The sequence below is a fragment of the Diabrotica virgifera genome, chromosome 4 (assembly GCF_917563875.1).
Source record: "Diabrotica virgifera virgifera chromosome 4, PGI_DIABVI_V3a".
Classification (NCBI taxonomy): Eukaryota; Metazoa; Arthropoda; class Insecta; order Coleoptera; family Chrysomelidae; genus Diabrotica; species Diabrotica virgifera.
The window spans coordinates 33,717,311-33,741,210 of NC_065446.1; the positions used below are offsets into that span (position 1 = coordinate 33,717,311).

At 32.7% G+C, this 23,900-nt stretch overlaps 1 protein-coding gene across 2 annotated transcripts in view; it reads right to left on the minus strand.

Annotated features, from left to right (window-relative positions):
- The window catches only part of LOC126883489 (thioredoxin domain-containing protein 3 homolog), a 69,070-nt gene that overhangs the window by 21,711 nt on the left and 23,459 nt on the right, over positions 1-23,900 (minus strand). The window contains exons 5-7 of one of the 2 annotated variants that reach the window (XM_050649082.1): positions 21,619-21,728; positions 7,814-8,084; positions 1,689-1,871 (exon numbers count right to left, since the gene is read on the minus strand). In XM_050649082.1, the coding sequence (XP_050505039.1) occupies positions 1,689-1,871; positions 7,814-8,084; positions 21,619-21,728 (564 nt within the window). The remainder of the gene's footprint in view (positions 1-1,688; positions 1,872-7,813; positions 8,085-21,618; positions 21,729-23,900) is intronic. The other variant, XM_050649083.1, reaches the window with a different exon arrangement.

The following is a 23,900-nucleotide window of genomic DNA, read 5'->3' on the forward strand; positions in this document are numbered from 1 at the left end:
ATTAAATTAAATATTCGTCTTTTTTCACAACTGTCACCAGTGACGTAACTGACTCAACTATGAGTAATATTTTTATCAATTTAACAGTAACAACAGTTCTTTCTGTAACAGAGAGTAGCCTTTTCGATTTTTCATTATATTCCTAATTTATTATAATTTAAATTTCACTTAATACAGTTATTAATCTACATTCAGTTTAACTAATAATCTAAATTCTAAAAACACTATTTTATATTCATAACCAAAAATTGACTACCTGTCTTGTCATGTCACTTCTGTCTAATAATTGGATTGTCATCTCCTTCACCTTTGTTGGTCTGTGTCCATTGAACTGGCAAGAACCACGATTTTTTATCGAGCAGGGAACCATGTTGCCCTTTGAGCACTCCTAACACATAAATTAATCCTTTAAAATCGACTTGGAGTCGCTATAAATATTATAGAATTATCATGTAAACCATATTTCTCAAAATTTCTCTAGGCAGAACGTGAGTATTACCACATTTTTCCTTCAACTAGTCACAATTTTAACCTTTTGCATTAATTCTAACGTGGAAATACTTCGTTCTAGGCACTGAAGATGATCTGATCTAGATCGAAAACGTTTTGCAGATCCTTTTGGATGACTTTTAATAGTTTTTAATAAACTTTTTATACCATTGTACAAATGAAGTTTTTTACTTTTGTTTGATTTTTTAATTATGGTATACAGCCAGCTACTGTGTATTTTCCCATTGATTTTGTTTTAGAAAATATAGTATTTTGTAGCTTTGGATATTTTAATGCTTGCAGCTTAAGAGAGAGAAAGAGAGAAAGAGAGAGAGTGATAGAGAGAGAAAGAGAGAGAGAGAGAGAGAGAGAGGGAGAAAGAGGGCGAGAGGGAGAGAGAGAAGCAAGAAGCATAATAGTTTACATAGATTTATAAGATCTAGAAACTACGAATAAAGGAGATTTGCACACACAGAATAGATTAGTAATAGCGAAAATAATAGAAACACCAGATATCGAATTAGAGAATAATCAGTATACAAAATAAACATAAGGAAACTAAATATAAACAAAATAAGGGATATCTACCAAAATAAGAGGTAACCAATAATAAGAAGAGGTCTCGCTAGATGGGCAATGAAAAAAATTAAAGGAAGTAACATACGAATCAGCACAAGAATTCTGTGAAATCAGAAAATAATGACAAACTAAAAACACACCAGATGGTGGTCAAACCCAGTAAAAACGGCTATCGCTGATAAAAAAGAAGCATAGAAATTATGCGTGCAAACTAAGAATCCACGGGACAAAGCACTGTATGAAAGGCGTATTCGAGATTGAAACGGAATATAGAGGGCAGGTCGAATGCAGGAAAATGGCCGATATAAATGGTATAAACAAACATTTAATTGAGAAACAGAACAATACTGATTTGATTTAAAATATTTTAATGTGCTCATAATGCTAAAATTTACTAAAAATTTCTGAATAGTGACCAAATTCCATTCAAATCAACAATTTTTTGGTTTGTTTATACCACTTATAGTAGTTTAAATTTATTCCACCAGAGGTCAGATACTTTGTTTTTCATCGCGAATAGTAGAAAATAGACATCTAAGTGTTTAAGACAAAAAAGCAATATTAAAGAATATAAATATGATAACAAAAGTTATAGCCTAAAATATTAAAAAATATATTACAATTTCTAGTAGTAGACTGTCTATGTCTTCAATCTCTGCACCATGAGCAGGTTTGATCACAATTATAAGACATTGATTGTTGTAAAGATCATACAGTGAATATTCATCAAAAAGATATTCTTCTTCGTCTCCCATTTCTTGAAAATATAACATTTGTTGTAGTTTCTCTTCAGTCATATTTACCTATATAACAAGGAAAATCAAGAAGATAATTACTTAAATATTATAAATGGAAAGCAAATAGAAATACCTACAAGTAAATCGAAAACAAGCACCGCTATATTGACATTTAGTAAGACTAGAAACTCTAGAAAAATATTACTGCTGAAAACAATATTAACATTTTTAGCGAAATTTTTAACAGTGACCGGCAAAAGTGATTTTGGAAAAATGATTGACAACAGACTTTATCTTTATAATTGGTCAAATTGAAGAAAAATATCTTCTGTGTAAAAGGTATATTAGTTTGAAAACCCCAATAAATTTCTACATTAAAATACAGAACGTTTTCGCTCTAAAGAGAGCATCATCAGTGTTCTAAGCAAGCTCTACCTGCTAAGCCACCTAAAATACATGGGTTAAAACCCTTAAAATGCCGACCAAAAGTTTTACATTGGCATATTATTTATTAAACCCTAGCGATGGGTGAAATTTAAAGGGTTTACCTCAAGGCACCACAAGCATGTGGATGGTTGAGTTGATTTCTCTGTCTTCACAAAGAGAAAGCCCTTTCTCTTTAAGCCCGGTCAAATACAAAAGTAATCATAATAATCAAATCATCTTTATCTCTTAAACAGATTGGTGAAAGTCGTTGTTATATCGGAATACCTATACAGACCTACCTACTGAGAAATACGACTCTCGATATGATTACCCGTACTTAAATACAAAAGTAACAAAAATAATCATAGTAATCAAATCATTTTTATCCCTTAAACACATCGGTGAAGGCCGTTGTTATATCGGAGTAACTATACAAAATACCTACCTACTGAGAAATACGATTCTCGATATGATTACCGGTACTCAAATAAAAAAGTAACAAAAGTAATCATAGTAATCAAATAATTTTTATCCCTTAAACAGATCGGTTAAGGTCGTTGTTATATCGGAATACCTATACAAAATACCTACCTACTGAGAAATACGATTCTCGATATGATTACCGGTACTCAAATACAAAAGTAATCATAGTTATCAAAGTAACGAATACTGTAAATGATTCTATCTATCTAATCAGCCCTAAACATCCATCCTTGGATATAGGCCTCCTCTTCCTTCTTCCATGCCTCTTTATCTTGGACAATTTGTATCCAATTTGACCCAGTGTGTTTCTTCAGGTCATCCGAACATCGCATCTGTGGCCTTTCCCTTTTTCGTTTGTGGTTACACGGTCTCCAATGTATAATCATCTTAGTCCATCTTTCATCCTTCTGCCGTAGTGTGTGTTCGGCGAACTTCCATTTAAGCTTTGCTACTTGGGTAGAGACATCTTTCACTTTGGTTTTGTTACGGATCCATTCGTTTCTTTTCCTGTCTGATAGTTTAATGTTCAGCATTTGTCTTTCCATGGACCTGTCTGTCTTTGCTATTTTTCCATATTTTCTTTTGTAAACGTCCATATCTGAGAGCCATATATTAGAACAGAGTGTATACATTGATTGAATACTCTTGTTTTTAGGTATTGCGGGTATTTTCTGTTCTTTAGAATATAATACAGTTTCCCGAATGATGCCCAGGCCAATCTTATTCTTCTCTTTATTTCTTCGGTTTGATTTTCTTTATTTAATCTAGTGATTTGACCTAGATATATATACTCTTTTACTTGTTCTATTCTTGTTTGTGCCACTGTAATTATTAGTTCTTCTTGTTGATTGGTCATGGTTTTTGTTTTACTGTAATTCATCTTCAGTCCTATCTTTGTCGATTCTATATCTAGTTCTTCCATCATTATTTGTAATTCTTCACTTCTTTCCGTTATTAATACAGTATCATCAGCATATCGTAAGTAATTCAGATATTGCCCGTTTATGTTTATACCCAAGCCATCCCAGGGTAGTTGTTTGAACACAACTTCTAGCGCTTGGTTGAATAGCTTGGGCGAGATGGTATCTCCTTGTCTTACTCCTCGGTTTATTTTAATAGGCTCCGTTTGTTTCATTAGCTTAATAGTTGTTGTTGCCATATCATATAAATTTGTAATTAAGTCGGTATATCTGTAGTCTATTCTGCTGTTTTTTAGGGAATTCTATACTGCCCAGTATGCCACACTCTCAAATGCTTTTTCGAAGTCAATAAATGCCATGTATAGCGAGATATGATATTCGTTAGCTTTTTCGATTAATATATTCATCGTTAAAAGGTGGTCACTTGTACTGAAGCTTTTTCTAAATCCGGCTTGTTCTCTTGCTTGGTATCCAGGGCCCCCGCAAGGCTGATTGGCGCCCGCGTGCAGGACATATTTTAGCGTCCTTTAAATCTACTATACAGGGCGAGTGGGGAGAAACGCACCAAACTTTAAGACTGTATAATTAATATACGTAAAAATAATCAAAAATAACTCATATGTTGTTATTCGATTTTCATTTGCTTCCGAGATACGGGGTGGTAAAATTTTTCATACAAACTGATGATTTATTTATTGTTCTAAAACCGGTTGAGGTGTGCAAATGAAATTTGGTGGGTTTTAAGACATATTTGGTGCACACGTTTTGACACACAATTAAGAATTTTATATTCACCATTGGCGCGCGTACGGGTAATACTCTAAAATTTTTGAAACAAGAAAAATACTACGCCACCAAGATATTTCAAATTAAAAATTATTTTTGAATTCCCTGTTCCATTTCTGACAAAAAAATATATCTTCATGTTTGTTCATACGACGCTTCTTTTTCATGCAAAAAATAAATTATCTTAACGCTTACAAAGTACATATTATTTATATTCGAAATAAGTTTCTACACTCTACACATTCATATAGAATGAAACTTCGTCGAAAACTTTGTAAGCGTTAAGATGTTTTATTTTTTGCACGAAAACTAAGCGTCGCATGAAAAAAAAAGGAAAATAGAGTTTTTGTCACAAATTGAACGAGGAATTCAAGAAAGATTTTTAATTTGAAATATTTCAGTGGCGTACCATTTTTATCTTTAAAAAATTTCAGACTATTACCCGTACGCGCGCCAATGGGGAATATAAAATTCTTAATTGTATGTCAAAACATGCGCAATAACTATGTCTTAAAACAAACCAAATTTCATTGGCACACCTGAACCGGTTTTACGTATATTATACAGTCTTTAAAGTTTGGTGCGTTCCTCACCCTGTATAAAATTAATAAATATTTTTGAAAAATCTAAACCCAGAAAGAAAGACTATATTATTACTGAGACCGAAAGTCCCTGAAAACTTCTATAATGTTTATTATAATAAGTTGCAGTGGTGAAAATAACAGAGAACATTTAGTTTGATTTTTAATAATTGCAAATATTTAATTCAAAAGAAACTTTTTATTTATTTTAAGAGACTGTCGGCACTCGGCCATAACGTTAGCTTTGAGCAACATTTAAGTAAATAAACAATAATATTTTGTCATTTCAAAGTTTTCAAACAAATTTTATACATTTTATAAATTTTATACACAAGTCTATATAACTAGGAAGCATATTATGGGAAACTGTTTTATTATTAATTTTACGAGAAAAAGTTATTCTTCATAAAAAGTTCTGCATTGTCTAGAACTCAGAATACAACCATCAAATATCAAATTTTATGAATCTTATACGAGGTGTGTCAAAAAATATGAATTTCGGTCAAGAGCAAAGTACGTTTACTTTTCACAATATTGAAAAGTTATTATGAAAATTTGTTCAGCATTAAAAACTATGTTTCTATATGCAATTACATCCTTCTAATTGAAATATATTGTGATCTAGAAAATCACTTTACTTTTGATCGAAACTCAAGTAGTGTAAAACTGAGTATTTGTTTACATAAGGGCAATTATCATAAATTGGAGTAAAATATTCACTTTATACGAGTAAATCTGCTTGATCCAGCAAGTTGTGTTTTTGTTGGAGTAAAACTGCTAAGTTACGTTTTATGGGTGTTAATTTATGTTTCTACTCGTCAAGGGGTGTGATTTGATGTTTATTTGACTATTTTGAGTGTCGCTTTAGTTTACTACATAAAATCGATTGGATGGAATGCCAAGCGTAATTCAATCTACTTCAAAGAAAAAAATTAAGAAGGAACAACAAAATGTAATATATTTTCGACGGAGTAGGTTCAACATTTCAGGACGGGAGTAATTGTTTTTTCGGTAATAACACAATATTTGATTTTTGAGATATCTCTAGCTGTTCATGAAATAAACATGAAAATTAAAATTGTATATAAAGAATGATTATCTCATTTAAAATAAATATTTCTTATTTACCAAACCTTCGGTTTGGCGCCCCTTTGGGGTTACGCCCGCGTGCGCCGCACGCGTTGCACGCCCGGTTACGGGGGCCCTGCTGGTATCCATCTAATTTAGTTGTTAATCTCTTTGTTAATATCTTGGTTAATAGTTTGTACATCACATTTAGTAAAGTTATGGGTCTGTAATTCTTTAGATCCTTTTTATCTCCTTTCTTAAATAGTAACAATGTTACTGCTTAGTTCCAAGTGTTGGGTATTTGTTTTGTCATTAATATTTTATTCATAAGTATGTACAAAACCTCTCTAGTTGTTTTCCCACAATTTTTTAGCATTTCTACAGTTATTCCGACTTTTCCTGGCGATTTATTATTCTTCATCTCCTTGAGTGCTCTTTTTATCTCATTCTTACTGATTTCTGGTTGTAAGTCGGAATTAACATTTTTTATTTTTATTTGTAGTTGCTTAAGGATTTCTTGTGTTGGTTTCTGTTTTGTATTGTACAGGTTTTTATAATATTCTTGTGTTATCTGTATAATTTCTTCTATATTATTGGTCTCTATGCCTTCTTTGTTCTTTATACTATTAATATGTATGCTTCCAAGCTGTGGTTTTAAGCACTTCATATTTTTATTTTGTTCAATGGTTTTTTCTATTTTTTCTTCCTGTACTCTCCTTTGACTTTCCTTGATATTCCTTCTGATAGCTTTGTTTACCTCTTTGTAATTTACTGTGTTTCTCTCATCTTGTTCTCTTAATGTTTTTCTTTTGCTCATGAGGTGTTATGAGGTGAGTTTTGTTATGAGGTGAACCAACTCCGTTGTTGGTGTTATCTTCATTACCTTTGTAGTACAGCATGTTTCCCGAGTTTAATAGTATTTTTTGTTCTTCTTTTCTTCTTATCTCTGACAGACCGATGACATCCCATTGTATATGAGTTAGTTCTTCTTCTAATTCGTGAAGTTTAGTGTCTTCATTCATGGATCTGATGTTATATGTCCCTACGTTCAGTTTAGTCGAATGTTTGCCTCCCCTAGAATCCTTGAGGCAGACCGGTTTGTCGGTGTGGGACTGTGAGTTGTTATCTCTACCCACCTGGGGTATAATTCCGTTTGTTTTGTGATTCGACATGTTTTTTGAAGAGGGTTTTTTAACATATAACGCCACGCTTGTCAGGCGGGTTGGCGAGTTTTAATTCAGCCGCCCATTCTGGGTCAGACGCTGTTGTCAGCCGCTCATTCTGCCACGTCCGCCATCCATACCGTACCGAAGGTGTTCTTTTCCGCCATGGACTGCCGTTTGTGGACTTCATCCGTAACCCTGGACAAGGGACCCTAAACAGGTACTAGTTTCCCTTGTCAGGAAACACCCGGAATCTACGAAGGGCAGGGATTGATTCATTTTCCCTGACAGGACTATCCAAAGGAGTTCCTACCCGCAACCGTAAATGATTACTTTATACAAAAGTAAAGATTTTTAACGAATACTCAAAAGTAACTATAATCAACATCACTACTACGAAGCAGAGGACGCCCACCGACCAGATGGGCCCACCATCTGAAGCATGTTATCGGTATCTGGATGCAAGCCGCAAAAAAAAGAGAGACAGGGAGAAAGAGCTGAGGGAGACCTATGTCCAGCAGTGGACGCGTACGGTTTGATGACGATGTGAATATTTGAACACTTAATAGGTTAATATGTACCTTTTCAGTTTGAGTAGCAATAACGCTGGCCTCTTTAAGTAGATCATCTAAAGCGTCGTGATATCTATCTCTTCCACTTGGAAATATGAGTATGGTACCCAAGTGTGATAAATTTTCCAGTATATTATTACATTCTGCAACTTTTCTTTCATGAAATTCCTTTTCTCTTTTTGCTTCTTCTTTTTCCCTAGCGGCTCTAATGATGGCTTCCGCAGCCTCTTCTCTTCGTATTTCGATTTCGTCTAATTCGGTTATTTCCGAAACATATTCTCTACAATATTTAAAATAGATTAAATTAAACAGGTCTTTTATATTTATTTAATAATTTGAAACTGCTTACAGAAAAATAACGCATTTAAAAACTTGAAGACCTTCTTCATTAAAAAGAGAAAATGAAATAAAATAAAAGTTATTTAAACAAAATTAATCAACATAAAATATGTGTATTGGAATAGGCCTGGATCCCGCGTACCAAAAAAAGTTACATAAAAATAGCCAGCTGAAAATTTGTTAATCGCTTAATAGTGCCTAGTCGGACAGACTTTGATGTATGGTAACACTGGAACAGGGGAAGTTTAACTATGGAACCTGATTTTAATTGTGAAACTTTTTATGGTTGTGAAAACTAGCTAGTCGAGGAAATGAAGCATTTTGGCTCGCAATTTTTTCGTCCAGCATGGATTTACTTGAAATTTTCACAGAAGGTAGGGAATAGTCCAAGGATCATTTTTTATATCATGCCGCTGTACGCTAAAACCTTGGGGGTGGTTCCCACCCCATCTCGGGGGTGGGAATTTTTTATTAAATTTTAACCATGTAAATTGACGTAAAACGTAATTCTAAGAAAAAAATGGTTTTTACATTCTATTCGTAAAACTAATATTTTTTGAGTTATTTGCGGTTGAAAGTAACAGCTTTCGACGAAAAAATCCACTTTTTTAGAGAGAAAAGAGAAATAAAAGAAAAGAAGAAATTATGGAAAGAATACATACAAGACAAAACACAACAAAAATATGAAAATTATAAGAGACAAAGAACAAAAGTTAAAGAGATAGTTAAGAAAGAGAAAAAGAAAAGTTGGGAACAATTCGGAGAAAAAATGGAAGAAAACAGCACAGAAAACGTAAAATTATTTTATAGAACACTGAAAAACCTAAGAAGCAACAACGAAACTGAAACAAATAATGAACAAGGAAGGAACAATAATAAATGACGATAAAACACTAATGGAAAGATGGAGGGAACATTTCCAGCTGATACTGAATGGAAATCAAGCGAATACAATGGAGAAGGAAAGCCACATCAAGAGCGTATCCATGAGAAACACGGAAAATCCAGAAACTATAGAAAAAGAAGAACTAGAAGAAGCAATAAGAAAGATAAAGGTTGGAAAAGCACCAGGAAGCGATGAAGTAGCATCAGAAATGATGAAATATATAGGAGTAAAAGCAAAAGAAAAATTGTTATACATATACGAGAATGGACCTCGAATAACCTAATATGGAAGAGAAAAGTAATACCCAGAGAATGGACAAATGCAGTAATTATACCTATATACAAGAAAGGAAACACAAGAGACTGTAAGAACTATAGAGGTATATCATTACTATGTGTAGCAGCAAAAGTATACGAAACCATAATAGAAAAGAAAATCAGAAAATAAATAGAATATAAATTAGAGGACGTACAAAGTGGATTCAGGAAAGGACACAACACACAAGACCATATATTCACCATGCAACAAGTAGTAGAAAAAGCATTAAAGAAAAATAGAGAAATCTATCTGAGCTTTATAGACATGGAAAAAGCCTTCCACTCAGTCAAACGAAAAGATCTATGAGAAAGCCTAAAGAAGAAGGAAGTAAGTGAAGAACTGATAGAAGCAACAAAGAGTATATACATGAAAACAACAAATACAGTAAGAATGAAGAATGTTAAATATACAGTCAGAATCATTTGAAACAACTCAAGGAGTTAGACAAGGGGGAAGTCTCAGCCCAGTGCTATTCATAAATGTAATAGATGAGATAGTGAAAGAATGTAAGAAAACTTTTAAGAAATACTGCATCGGTTGGAACAGAATGCAAATGATAAACGCTGAGATGTGTATATTTGCAGACGACATAGTATTAATTGCGGAAACAGCAGAAAAACTGAAATACAACTTAGAGAAATGGAACCTAGAAGCAAGCAATACAACTTAAACGTAAACAAAGAGAAGACTCAGATAATGAAAATATCAAGGAAACACGGGACGGAACATCAAATAGAAGTAATGATAGACCAACATCAAATAATACAGACAAATTCATACAAATACTTAGGAACAGTAATCAACAACAAAGGAGACAGAGGACGATCTTAACAACAAAATGGAAAACACAGGAAAACTATTCCAAGCACTAAATAGAGGATTCCTTAATAACAAAGAAATATCAACAAAGACCAAGATGACAATATACAAAACAATATACAGACCTACGGTGACATATGGAGCAGAAAATTGGATATTAAACAAAAGACATCAGAGCAGAATACAGGCAGCAGAGATGAAATACCTCACAAGAACGATCGGAGTAAAAAGAACTGATAGAATCAGAAATGAAGAAATAAGAGAAAGACTCAAAATCAAACCGATACTCGACTCAATCAAGGAGAAAAAATTGGCATGGTTCGGACATCTAACCCGGATGGACAATAATAGACAGGTGAAAACAGTGTGGGACGCCAAACCAATAGGTAAGAATAGAAGAGGAAGACCCACTAAAGAATGGAACAGTGACATTTCGCAGATACTGCAGAGTAAGGGTAAGACTTGGCAGGAAGCAACACAGATAGCATCCAATAGGAAGGAATGGAGTTAGTTCGTTAAGAGCTAGGACAATTCAGAAGATTGTAAAATATTGTAATTTAATGAATTGTATTATAAATGGCCCAACATCGAAAGGTACAAATGGGTCTACTGATTAAGTGAAGTAAGTTAAGTTCATGGTTGTGAAAACTAGCTAGTTGAGGAAATGAAGCATTTTGGCTCGCAATTTTTTCGTCCAGTATGGATTTACTTGAAATTTTCACAGAAGGTAGGGAATAGTCCAAGGATCATTTTTTATACCGGGTGTCCACTTATATTTTCCCCCATTTTAACTGCCTATAACTTCTAAACGGCTCAAGATAGAAATATGCGGTTTTCGCTGAAATGTTTTATTTTAGTAAAAGTTTTGTCTGAATGGAATGAACTTTTTATATCGCTTTCAAATACGAAAACAAAAATGGCGGATTTTTGAAAAAAAAAATTGTTGATTTTTTTTTAATGGAACACCCAGTATATTTTTTTGTAAATTAAAAGAAAGGTCCTTCACCTATCCAGCGATATAAAGTTTTTCAAAATCGGTTTTCAAATCACTGAGTAATTAATTTTTAAAATGAGAGGTGCAACATGGATATCACATAACAGAATATTATCAATTTATGTGATTTCCACATTGCATCTCTCATTTTAAAAATTAATTGCTCAGTCATTTGACAACCGATTTTAAATTTTTTTATATCGCTGGATAGGTAAATAAACGTTTTTTCAAGTTTTTAGGTAAATGACCATTTTCTATAACGCTTTTAAATAAAAAATGGCGGATTTTTGAAAAAAAAACGTTTTTGATTTTTTTTTATTAAAACACCCAGTATACTTTTTTTAACGTGAAAAAATGATCATTTACCTATCCAGCGATATAAAAAATTTTAAAATCGGTTGTCAAATGACTGAGCAATTAATTTTTTAAATGAGAGATGCAATGTGGAAATCACATAATAGTGTAGGAAACAAAGGTTGAACCTTGCAAAATGGACACAAGTCCGGTTTTATTTTTTTTCTGGTATATCAAGGGGTGCTTATTATAAGACTAACTTTTTCTGAAAAAATTTCGCCCCGGAACCTCCCTTTTCACCCCTTTAAAGGGGGTAATTTGTGGATATTGCGGAACGTAGCCCTTCCTGTAACTTTCACAAAAAATTTCTTTTATAGAAATATGAAGAGGACTATATTTTCTACGATTTATTTCCAACACCATCTCTCTATCATCCACCGTTTAGCGGGGGTGGCGTCCTAAAGTTGACAAGTTTTTAAAAAAGATGTTTTTAAAAAAAATATATTTTTCCCTAACTGTAAAGGAAATTAAGAAGAAATCCTGCGGCAATTATTCACAAATAATTGACTGATTTTTTGGTATAGGTTTTACTTAAGGATAATTGCTCTTTTTTTAATTACAGGGTGTTACATTTTAAAAAACCTCTTTTTATACCATCTGAACCGTTTATGCTAGAGTAAAAAGACTTTCAGCGATTACCCATGTACTGGTGCTATTTACAAATTTGTACAATACACCCCCATTTTTTCCCCGGAACCACCCCAAAAAAAAGAAGAATTAATAAATAAATTGATTTTCTTGGAATCCTTCACACACAATGCCCTTTATTAATATGCTTCATACATCATTTTGTGGACATTATTATTACCCATGCATGGACACTAAAAGCAATTTCCTAGTGCAACCCCTTAAGCAAAAAAAAATAAATAAAATGGAGGGTTGAAAATTTTTTTTTCTTGTTTGCTTTTTGATCCATATGGGCATATGCTTCATCAATAGTGCTTTTCAAAAATATATATGGTTATTGCAACATCTCTGCGAAAACCACCCCTATCCTTGAAAATGTACTGCAGAAACTACCCCTATCCCTTGGCGCGCATGTTTTTACGATTTTCTCATTACCTATGTATTATTTTTAAACAAAACTTATACAAGGTTAAAGACCACTATTTACTCTAAAAATTATGTCCTATTCATTTTTTCGTATAAGCAACGGTTACGGCACAGTGGCGCCGTAAACCTCATATATGCTTTGGCGGGCTCCAGTTTTTGTTTTTTTTTTTCGTCATCTGTTCGTTTTATTGATAAAGTACTTATGCAAAATAAAACAACACAGTGTAACCTACAAATTATGACTTATGCACATTTTACATTCTTTGCTCCCCAAAGCCACAGTGGTGGCCCAAAATAAATTTTTGCATATTTTCGCCACCTACATGCATTTTATTGCATTAATGCTACCTTAACAGCACAATATTTACCCTTAGGTGGTCGCTACGCAGTGGCGGATCCAGGGAGGGGTGATGGGGGTGAACACCTCCCCCCCCTCTCAAACCAAGTCATATTATATTCAAAGATTATAAAAATATTCATTTATTTTTATAGAAATTTAACCAATTGGCACCCCCCTCTTAACGATGCTGGATCCGCTACTGTCGCTAAAGCATAAAAAGTCATTCTTATAAAAATAATATTAATATTATATAAGTATTTCTATAAAAAAAAATGAATATTTTTATAATCTTCAAATATAATATCACTTGGTTTGAGAGGGGTGGGGGTGATCGCCCCCATCACCCCTCCCTGGATCCGCCACTGCTTAGCGACCACTTAGGGGTGAATATTGTGCTATTAAGGTAGCATTAACGCAATAAAATGCGTGTAGGTGGCGAAAATATGAAAAAATTTATTTTGGGCCACCACTGTAGCTTTGGGGAGCAAAGAATGTAAAATGTGCATAGGTCATGATTTGTAGGTTAGACTGTGTTGTTTTATTTTACATAAGTACTTTATCAATAAAACAAACAGATGACAAAAAAATAAACAAAAACTGGAGCCCGTCAAAGCATATATGAGGTTTACGGCGCCACTGTGCCGTAACGGTTGCTTAAACGAAAAAAATGAATAGGACCTAATTTTTAGAGTAAATAGTGGTTTTTAACCTTGTATAAGTTTTGTTTAAAAAAAATGAATAGGTAATGAGAAAATCGTAAAAACATGCTGGATAAGGTATAGGGGTAGTATCTGCAGTATATTTTCAAGGATAGGGGTGGTTTGCGCAGGGATGTTGCAATTACCATATATATTTTTGAAAAGCACTATTGATGAAGCATATGCCCATATGGATCAAAAAGCAAAAAACAAAAAAAAAATTTTAACCCCCCATTTTATTTATTGTTTTTGGCTACAAGGGTTGCACTAGGAAATCGCGTTTAGTGTCCATGCATGGGTAATAATAACTTGCACAAAATTATATATGAAGCATATTAATGAAGGGCATTGTGTGTGAAGGATTCCAAGAAAATCACTTTATTTATTAATTCTTCTTCTTTTTTGGGTGGTTCCGGGGAAAAAATGGGGGTGCATTATACAAATTTGAAAATAACACCAGTACATGGGTAATCGCTGAAAGTCTTTTTACTCTAGCATAAACGGTTCAGATGGTATAAAAAGGGTTTTTTTAAAATGTAACACCCTGTAATTAAAAAAAAGGCAATTACCCTTAAGTGAAACCTATACGAAAAAATCAATCATATATTTGTGAATAATCTCCGTAGCATTTCTTTTTAATTTCCGTTACAGTTAGCGAAAAATATATTTTTTCTAAAAACATCTTTTTTAAAAACTTGTCAACTTTGGGGCGCCACCCTTGCTAAACGGTGGATGATAGAGAGATGCTGTCGGAAATAAATCGTAGAAAATATAGTCCTCTTCATATTTCTATAAAAGAAATTTTTTGTAAAAGGTACAGGAAGGGCTACGTTCTGCAAAAACCATAAATTACCCCCTTTAAAGGGGTGAAAAGGGGGGTTCCGGGGCGAAATTTTTTCAGAAAAAGTTAGTCTGATAATAAGCACCCCTTGATATGCCAGAAAAAAAATAAAACCGGACTTGTGTCCATTTTGCAAGGTTCAACCTCTGTTTCCTACACTAATAACATAATATCAATTTGCTTAGTCATGTTATTTAGGTATGTGATATCCACGTTGCACCTCTCATTTTAAAAATTAATTACTCAGTGAGTTGACAACCGATTTTGAAAAACTTTATATCGCTGGATAGATGAATGACCTTTCTTTCAATTTACAGAAAAATATACGGGGTATTCCTTAAAAAAAAAGTCAACAACGTTTTTTTCAAAATTCCGCCATTTTTTTTTCGTATTTGAAAGCGATATAAAAAATTTGATCCATTCAGACAAAACTTTTGCTAAAATAAAATATTTCAGCGAAAACCGCATATTTCTATCTTGAGCCGTTTAGAAGTTATAGGCAGTTAAAATGGGGTAAAATTAAGTGGACACCCGGTATTATGCCGCTGTGCGCTAAAACCTTGGGGGTGGTCCCCACCCCATCTCGGGGGTGGGAATTTTTTATTAAATTGTAACCATGTAAATCGATGTAAAACGTAATTCTAAGAAAAAAATGGTTGTTACATTCTATTCGTAAAACTAATATTTTTTGAGTTATTTGCGGTTGAAGGTTATTTTCGACGAAAAAATCCATTTTTTTAGAGAGTTTTTTGAGAGTAACTCCAAAAATATGCATTTAATCAAAAAAACTGTGGCTATCGAAATTGTGTCTTTTAGTAACTCAAACAAAATTCTGTTTCTATAATATTTTTACGACCAATACAAACCTAGATACGGCATGTTAAATGTTAGCTTTTTTCGTCAAATGTATAATTTGAAATATTCAAAGCCAAATATCGGGAAAACTTTGTATTTTTGGAGGAAAACTTAGATAATCTTTTTTCAAGGATACAATTAGATCTTTCAAAATAAAAAACAAAATGTTTCTAGCATAAAAATTGAGTGACTTATGATCAAAAAAAGGTCGGTACTTGCTTTTCTTTATGAAAAAATCAGCGAAAACAACCCTCTAACTACTCTCCTAATTAAAAGTTGGTATTTACCTTTCTGTAGTTCCTTTTATATTTGTATTATCAATACACCCAAAAAGTTTGATTTATTTAAAAGGACTAATTTTAGAAAAATTGGAGTTTAAAAAACAATTGATTTTTTGCAACTTTGTATTTTTCACCATTTTCTTCAAGATATCTCCGGAAATACTAGAGATACGAAAAAAATAATACACTATTAAATTGTAGCTTTTTCCTAACTAAAATTTCTTTGGGCATATATTTTCATTACAGTGAATAGTTAGCGAGATATAGTTGTTTAACCCTTAACTGGTCCGGTACTGTAGCAGTAGCGTAACTGGTCCGACGTCGTCTGCGAAACTACTGTTTTCAAGAAAGCCAAACAACACTCAAAAATAATTTTTTGTTAAGAATAAATATTACAAACATACCTTGATATGTTGATATAAAAGTGAACGTGTTAGATTTGGGCGTTATTTGGGTTAAGAAAGAAATATTAAAATAAAATTGAAATCCGCACAAATATCTGTGAAAAAGTACATAGTTTTGTAAAGTAAATAAAAAAAATATAAAAAACAACATGAAAAAAAATGTATTGCTAGGATAGATGTTCAAACTGCACACTAAACAAAAAACTAGGTAAAATAAAAATCGATCAAAAATGTTTGTTTCCAGCATCAGTCAAACTTTACCTATTTTATATGCAATTTTTACATAGGTAGTGGTCTTGTACATCCCAAACAAACAGGCTTTTTGCAACGCAAGCACAGGTATTTTGTCATCCTGCGATTTCTACAAGGACATAAACTGCAAATCTTGCGTTTTTCTAAAATAAGAACATCTTCTTGTTCTTCTTGAACTCCAAGTATGAACACAAAAAAGTGACACCAACGGTCCGGCGTCGTCTGAGAAACTACTCTCAACCTAACTGTTGCCATAACTTTTTAGGAACTGAGAGAAACTTGTCTCAAATACACCCACTTGTCAAGCTCCAATAGTTTAAGGATTAGATAGAACGACTTGCCTGTGGGCGGTGCCAATTTCCAATAAAAAATAATCAAAATTATTGAATCGTCTGTCAGACGACGCCGGACCAGTTAAGGGTTAAAACCTCTATTTACGAGCAAACAACCCCTTATCGAGCCCTTTAAACAGTCCCCAATGAAAAAATAAGGGCTATAGCTCTTCAAAAATCCTATAAAATCACTTTTGAAAAAACTTTTTATCGATAAAAATAAAGGAGCTATATATATAAAACGGATTTTATTTTCAAAAAATTCGAATAGTCCGCTTATAGAGCATTTTCAATGTATATAATACCACAGAACTAGTTCGTATATTGGAAGATGACTAAAAAACTATTTTTATATTTGTATTTGTACATATTTGTAAATTCGTATTTTCGTGTAAATAAATGTTTTTGTAATTCTTTAATTCTACTTTTTTTTCTGTATAGATATATTAAATTATCTATTTGTTATTAAGGGTGGCTTTTAAGGGTTGAAATATGACATTATATCCTTTAACATAAAACAATCATTATTTAACCAATTAAAACCAAATTTTACCGATATTAAAGTTTACAATGTTTGTATATAATTTTTGAAAATAAGGGGTAGTTTACACCCCTAAAAATAATCAACGCCGTTGAGGACGATATAGTTTATGAAGTACAGGGTGAGATGATCCTAATCTCAAATTTTTATGTAAATCGATGCAAGCCGAAATTATTCTTTTAAGACAAGTCAAAATTTTATGAATAGCTTAAAACAGGGGTGGTTGTAAGGGTTGTAATATTATGACATTATATCTTAAAGCATAAAACAATTATAATGTAACTAATAAGAACCAAATGATGACAATATTAAAGTTTAAAATGTTATTTTATAATTTTTTTAAATTAGGGGTAGTTTTCACCCTTAAAAAACCAAAAGCGTACAATGGCTCAATATATAAAATGAACTAGAGGGTGTAATGAGCCTAATCCCAAATTTTTGTACAAATCGAGGGCGTATACTAGTTCGCTCCGGCGCGGCGGTCAGATTTTAATACCCCACAGAAAAGGGGCATAGGTAAGTTCGCTCCGGCCATATATTTCTTAGAAAAGATAGTTGAATAATGTCTTTACTGGGTACACAATGAATAATAATGAATAGCCAGGGTCAGCTTAAATAGATAATGTTGCCTTCATAAAGCAGGTACTTTGATACATTTTATTAATAAAATTTTTAATAAATATTTCTCAAACTTTGTATTTTTCTAATACGACAATACTATCATTGTTAAAAAGAATGAGTCTTTTTAAACAATGCTACTATATAACACTACTTCTTACTTAAAAATATATTAAACTTATAACGATAAGATATAACTTACAAGATATTCAAATTGACACTTATGTAAAAATACGAAGTTCGGTGAAACCAAAAAAAGTGTACCGAAAAGTACTTCTAGAGCGCCAAAAATTTGTTGATCACAAAATAGCGGAATTAAAGCAAAATAAAATTAGTAGATTTAGTCCTGTCGCCAGGGGGGGTACAACGGCCTCGTTAATTCAGATGGACTTACTCAAGTTTTTTTTATGTATTTTGACCCGTAGAACACGAATTTTTTGGGTAACAGTTGATCCGGATGTCGATAAGATTGTTATAGACCAAGAACTTGAGGAATCAAATAACAGCGATTTTTGGCAAAACAAAACAATATTTTGTATTTTTTGGGCCATTTTAAGTAAAAAATATTTCTACAAGTTTTTTCGTAGGATGCACAGTTTTCGAGATAAACGCGGTTGAACTTTAAAAAAATCGAAAAATTGCAATTTTTGAACCCGAATAACTTTTGATTAAAAAATAAAATAGCAAGTCTGCTTACCGCATTTGAAAGTTTAAGTCAAATTATATCGGTTTTGATTATTTGCATTGGTAAAAATTTATTTTTTTATTGTTTAACAAAGCTATAAACACGTAGGGTTTCCCGTGCTTTTACATGCGTTTTAACGCATGTAACGTAGAAATAGTCTTGATTGCACTAGTACCTATTCTACCTACTCGTTCGATTTTAAATGAGAAATCATAGAAACATCACTCACGCACTAGTTGTTTGTAGCTTTGTTTAGCAATAACACAATAAATTTTTAGCAATGCAAATAATCAAAACCGACATAATTTGACTTGAACTTTCAAAGGCGCTAAGCAGAATTGCTATTTTATTTTTTAATCAAAAGTTATTCGGGTTTAAAAATTGCAGTTTTTCGATTTTTTGAAAGTTCAACCGCGTTTATCTCGAAAACTGTGCATCCTACTAAAAAACTTGTAGAAATATTTTTTGCTTAAAATGACCCAAAAAATACAAAATATTGTTTTGTTTTGCCAAAAATCGCTGTTATTTGATTCCTCAAGTTCTTGGTCTATAACAATCTTATCGACATCCGGATCAACTGTTAACCAAAAAATTCGTGTTCTACGGGTCAAAATACATAAAAAAAATTTGGGTAAGTCCATCTGAATTAACGAGGCCGTTGTACCCCCCCTGGCGACAGGACTAATTTGATTTTGCCTCGTTTTAATTTATATTTGTTTAATTTTGTAATGGTAGAGGATATCCCATACCTATTATGTTAGTTTTTACACTTGTATTGCTTTCTTATTATATCTATATTTTAGAATAAGGAATAAGCACAAAAATTATTTCATTAATTTTTAAAAACAATTCAAAATTTCTAATCTAATGTCCTAATGTCTAATTCAATCATTAACATTTTTTAAAATATAGTAATGAGCGCGCTAATAACCGGCAAAATAACGCAAAAGATGGAAATATTAAGTTGTGAGATAAATAGAAATGAAACTAGTGGAGATGGGAAATTTAGCGATAGAACCTATAAATACATTACATTTATTATTTCCCACCTTTAGACGTATCAGACGAGTTTGGCAACTACCGCTGTGACAGTGACAGTTTTAGTTGACATCCTCCTCTAATACGTCTAAAGGTGGGAAACAGTGAATCGAATGTAAATTTATAGGTTTTTATCGCTAAATTTCCCAATTCTTCAGTTCAAGGAACGTGAAATCCGGCGATAGGTACCGTGTAATTTTTAGTGTCACCACTGAATTGCATTAACATTTGAATTTACGTTCTACTTACCACCGCGAAGTTGGACTTATGCCGTTGGTTGTTTTACTTAAGGGGTGAAAGTCACCCCTTCTCGGGGGTGAAAAAACATACATTTAAAATATGGCCGGAAATAGATAAATTGACAAATTCTAAGCATCTGTTGTTCTATAGAGTTTTTTAAAGTCAATATTTTTCGAGTTATCTGCGAGTGCAAATGTTTATTTTATTATTGTTCAAAACAACATTTTTGGACGATATTTCGCAAATAACCAGAAAGTAAATATTTTATCGAAAAAAATATTCTCAGCAAAAATGTATTTTGGGTACACATTTTTCATAGGAACATATTTTTCATAAGATACCTGACCTGCAACTCTTCTTTTGCTAGGTCTGTTTTTCATTTTATTATAGGCTATATTATTTTCGCTAAGAATTTTTTTTTCGATAACTTATTTTTTCAGTTATTTGAGAAAAACCTTCGGAAAACGTGTTATTTTTTGTTGTTTAAAAATAAACATTTTTGATGTTATTCAAAAGCAAACAAGAAGTTAAACAATAATTATTGACTTCTTTAAAAAAGTACATAGAACAAAAGTTACTTAGAAGTAGTCAACTTATCCATTTCTGGACTTATTTGAAACGTATGATTTTTCGCCCTCGAGAAGGGGTGATTTATACCCTCAATTAAATGCAACCAACGGCACAAGTCCAACTTTGAAGTGGAGGATAGGTAGAACCTAAAACCAAATTTTCAACCAAATCCGTAGTAACGCCGAAAATTACACTCCAAAATAGTCATTTATTGGGCTAAATCTAAATTATCTAATTTCACTGTCTCGTTATACAGTTATGAGCGCGCTAATAACCGGCATAATAACGCAAAACGATGAAAACATATTAAGTTGTGAAATAAAAAGGCATGAAACTAGTAGAGGTTGGAAATTTAGCGGTACGAACCTGTAAATTTAGATTATATTATTTGTTTCCTACCTTTGGCCGTATCACATGAGTATGTCAACAAAAATTGTCACTGTCACAGCGGTAGTTGCCAAACGTCTAAAGATGAGAAACAATCATTATAATGTAAATTTATAGGTTTCTACCTCTAAATTTCTCATATCTACTAGTTTCATCTCTTTTATCTTACAACTTAATACGTTTTCCATCGTTTGCGTTATTTTGCCGGTTATTAGCGCGCTTATCACTGTATTTATATAAATAGGTAACCACCAATATTTTATATAATTTCTAATATAAAATACAAAAGTCACAGTACCAATTTTCCTGATATTAATTTTCCTAGAATGGAATAGATAAATACTTAATCCGCTTAACCACGGGAGCGAACTAGGTTATGGTTTTCGGAGCGAACTAGTATGCAATTAAGAGGGTTTTTTGACCATGGGAGCGAACTAGTGTGCTCCGCAAATCGATGCTGGACGAAAAAATTGCGAGGTTTTGCCATTTTTTCAGTTTCATTTCCTCGACTAAGCAGGTTTATTTAAGTTCATTCCATAGCAAACTTTATATAATATATGTTGGGTATTTTAATAAGTCCGACAGGTAGAACATGGCAAATGACAGGAATTATATTGGTGGTAAATAGCAGGCTGATTTTTGCATGAGAGTTTCATGAAAGGGTAACAAATCAATTGGAAGTTCTGACCGACAAAATACATGTGACGTTTTCGTAGTCTGACGTTCGAAACCTGTAACCTGTTCCACGATTAAAACTTCCCCTGATCCAGTGTTCCCGTACATCAAAATTTGTCTGACTAGACACCGTTAACTATTTACAAATTTTCAGCTTGCTATTAATCAACTTTTTTTGGTACGCGGGATCCAGGCGTAGTAGTTTTATATACATTTTTATTTTGTTCTTGCGGTGCTATCACTTTTCAATTGATATTATTTTCTAGAAAAAATAAACTCCTTTACACTAGGTACCTTGGTTTTTCTCCGCTAACGGCTTGCTCTTCATTTTTAAGTTCCTCTAAGATGAGACGCGTCAATTGTGGTGCATTACAACCAAAGAGTAAATTAACTTTTTTGCCTTTCTAGAAAATAGATAGATTTAATTACTCCTAAATAGAGAATGTAACGATAAAACAAAGAAATAGACTGAAAAAACAAATCACTCTAATAAGGAATATGGAAATACATAGTAAAGGAAGAAATTTAAAATTGTGAACATATATTTTGTAAATAATGTAGGAGATAATAGTATGCTAAATTTGCAGTTACTCGAGCGTTATGGGGATCTATTGCATTGTGAGAAGTAGGTCTTAAAACCACAAAAAGTTAAGTTTTCCATAAAGTGGGGGACTTTCCATTTTTTAATTTAATTTTCCATTTCCAACAATCGTTTTTTCCCATTATAGTGGCATCTATCCATAATTCGAAAAGATGTCTCGAATAAAAGTTATTTATTTTTACATAAGGAATCCAAATCTACAATAAAAATGTGGGTTCCTATTTAAGATTTTAAAGTAACTCCATATCCCACCTCCGTGGGGGGTCCTGTTTGGTGTCATTCGATAGATTTTTCAAAAATATGGAATAGGTACGTTTATTTTTCAGTTTTTCGATCTGATGTCAGTTTTTGGCTGAAGCATCTGAAGCGAAATATTCGCTTTTTTTTGTGAAACTTTGTGACTCGCCCATTTCCTTACCCGCTCATTTCGTCAGATCTTTGAAATGTATACTGTTTTGCATGTATTTAACTTATATTATCTGACGATTTCGAGTTTTTATAAGGATAGATTTTTTTGGACCCCCCTTAACGAACTCCCCTGTATTAAGATCCAATATATGGTCAGTGCCGGTTTCTCCATAAGTGCACATGTGCACGTGAACCACCAAAATTATTTCCACACCAACATTCATATATGTAATATTTATCATTCTATAAATAACATTTTAATCTAACTATACAGTAATTTAAATTCGAAATAACGGATCCAAGGAGTTTATAAGTATCTAATAGGTAACATTTAATTATTTTTATTCTATTTCAAAGGAGAAAGTTCACGGATGCGAGGCCTTAGACAGAACTCCGCGTTCACCGCTCTCACAGTGGTTCCTATCCCGATGACTTTTCATACTACAAAATACAACTCACCACCCACTCCGCTACCCGCTATAGCCCACTAGTTTAGATGGCCACAGGATCACAAGTTGGATGTGATCTTTGGTGTTTTCAACGTGCACGGCACACGTATGTTTAAATTTTGCTTTCATGAAGTTCGAATTTCGGAACTATATTAAGAATGGAAGGATTTGTGGACGTAAATGTGCGTGGAATATTTAAAATCAATTAAATTTTCTTCATTATATTTAGAAGAAAAATTAAAAATGCCGAAACCAAATTTGTTAATTAAGAATGTACCAAAGTGCAAACGTCGGGATTAAAAATGATTATTTAAAATGGAGATTTGTGTAAAAACTTACAAATTGTGTAGGTGTGAAGCACATATTTGGAGAAGAGGAAGCTTAATGAATAAAATAGAAGATACGATTTTAACTATCCTGTTGGAATTCCAGATTGGAATTCTCCAATTATGTACTTGTTACGATGCCAGTGACAACTGCAGAAACAGAACGATGTCTCTCTGCATTGAAACGTATCAAAACTTTCCTTAGAATAGCTATGGGCCAGGATCGCTTAACTGCACTCGCAATGTTTTCAATAAAAAAAAATGATTCAAGAAATTCCAAATTTTACTGAATTTGTTTGTGAATAATTTATCTAAAAAATAACAGGCGACTGACTTTCGTTACAAAACTTGCTTGTAACATTTAAACACTAAATTATAATTTTAAGTTAATAAAATACATTATTTATTGTAATTTTTAATAAGGTCCTTTGATTTTTACAATTTGAAGACACTCAAAAACCTTTACCTACGGAAATAGGGTCTCAAGGTCTTTTTATATGTTAACATTATGGGTGCACCCCCAATATTTTACATCAGGCGCCGCCACTGTATATGGTAGAGGTACAGTTACGGAGTACAAGGTTTCTCCCCATATGATAATCTGTCACGCTCGAGTAACTGAAAAAATCCCCGCTTGGGCTCCCCTATTAAAATATATAAAAATAATAGAGAAAAATAATTAGCTATTTTTGCAATACGTTTACTACTATAGCTTCTACGCCTATATGGTTTGTAGAGCTTAACGAATAAAGCTTGTTTAAATAAATAAACTTCTAGAATAATAGTGCTAAA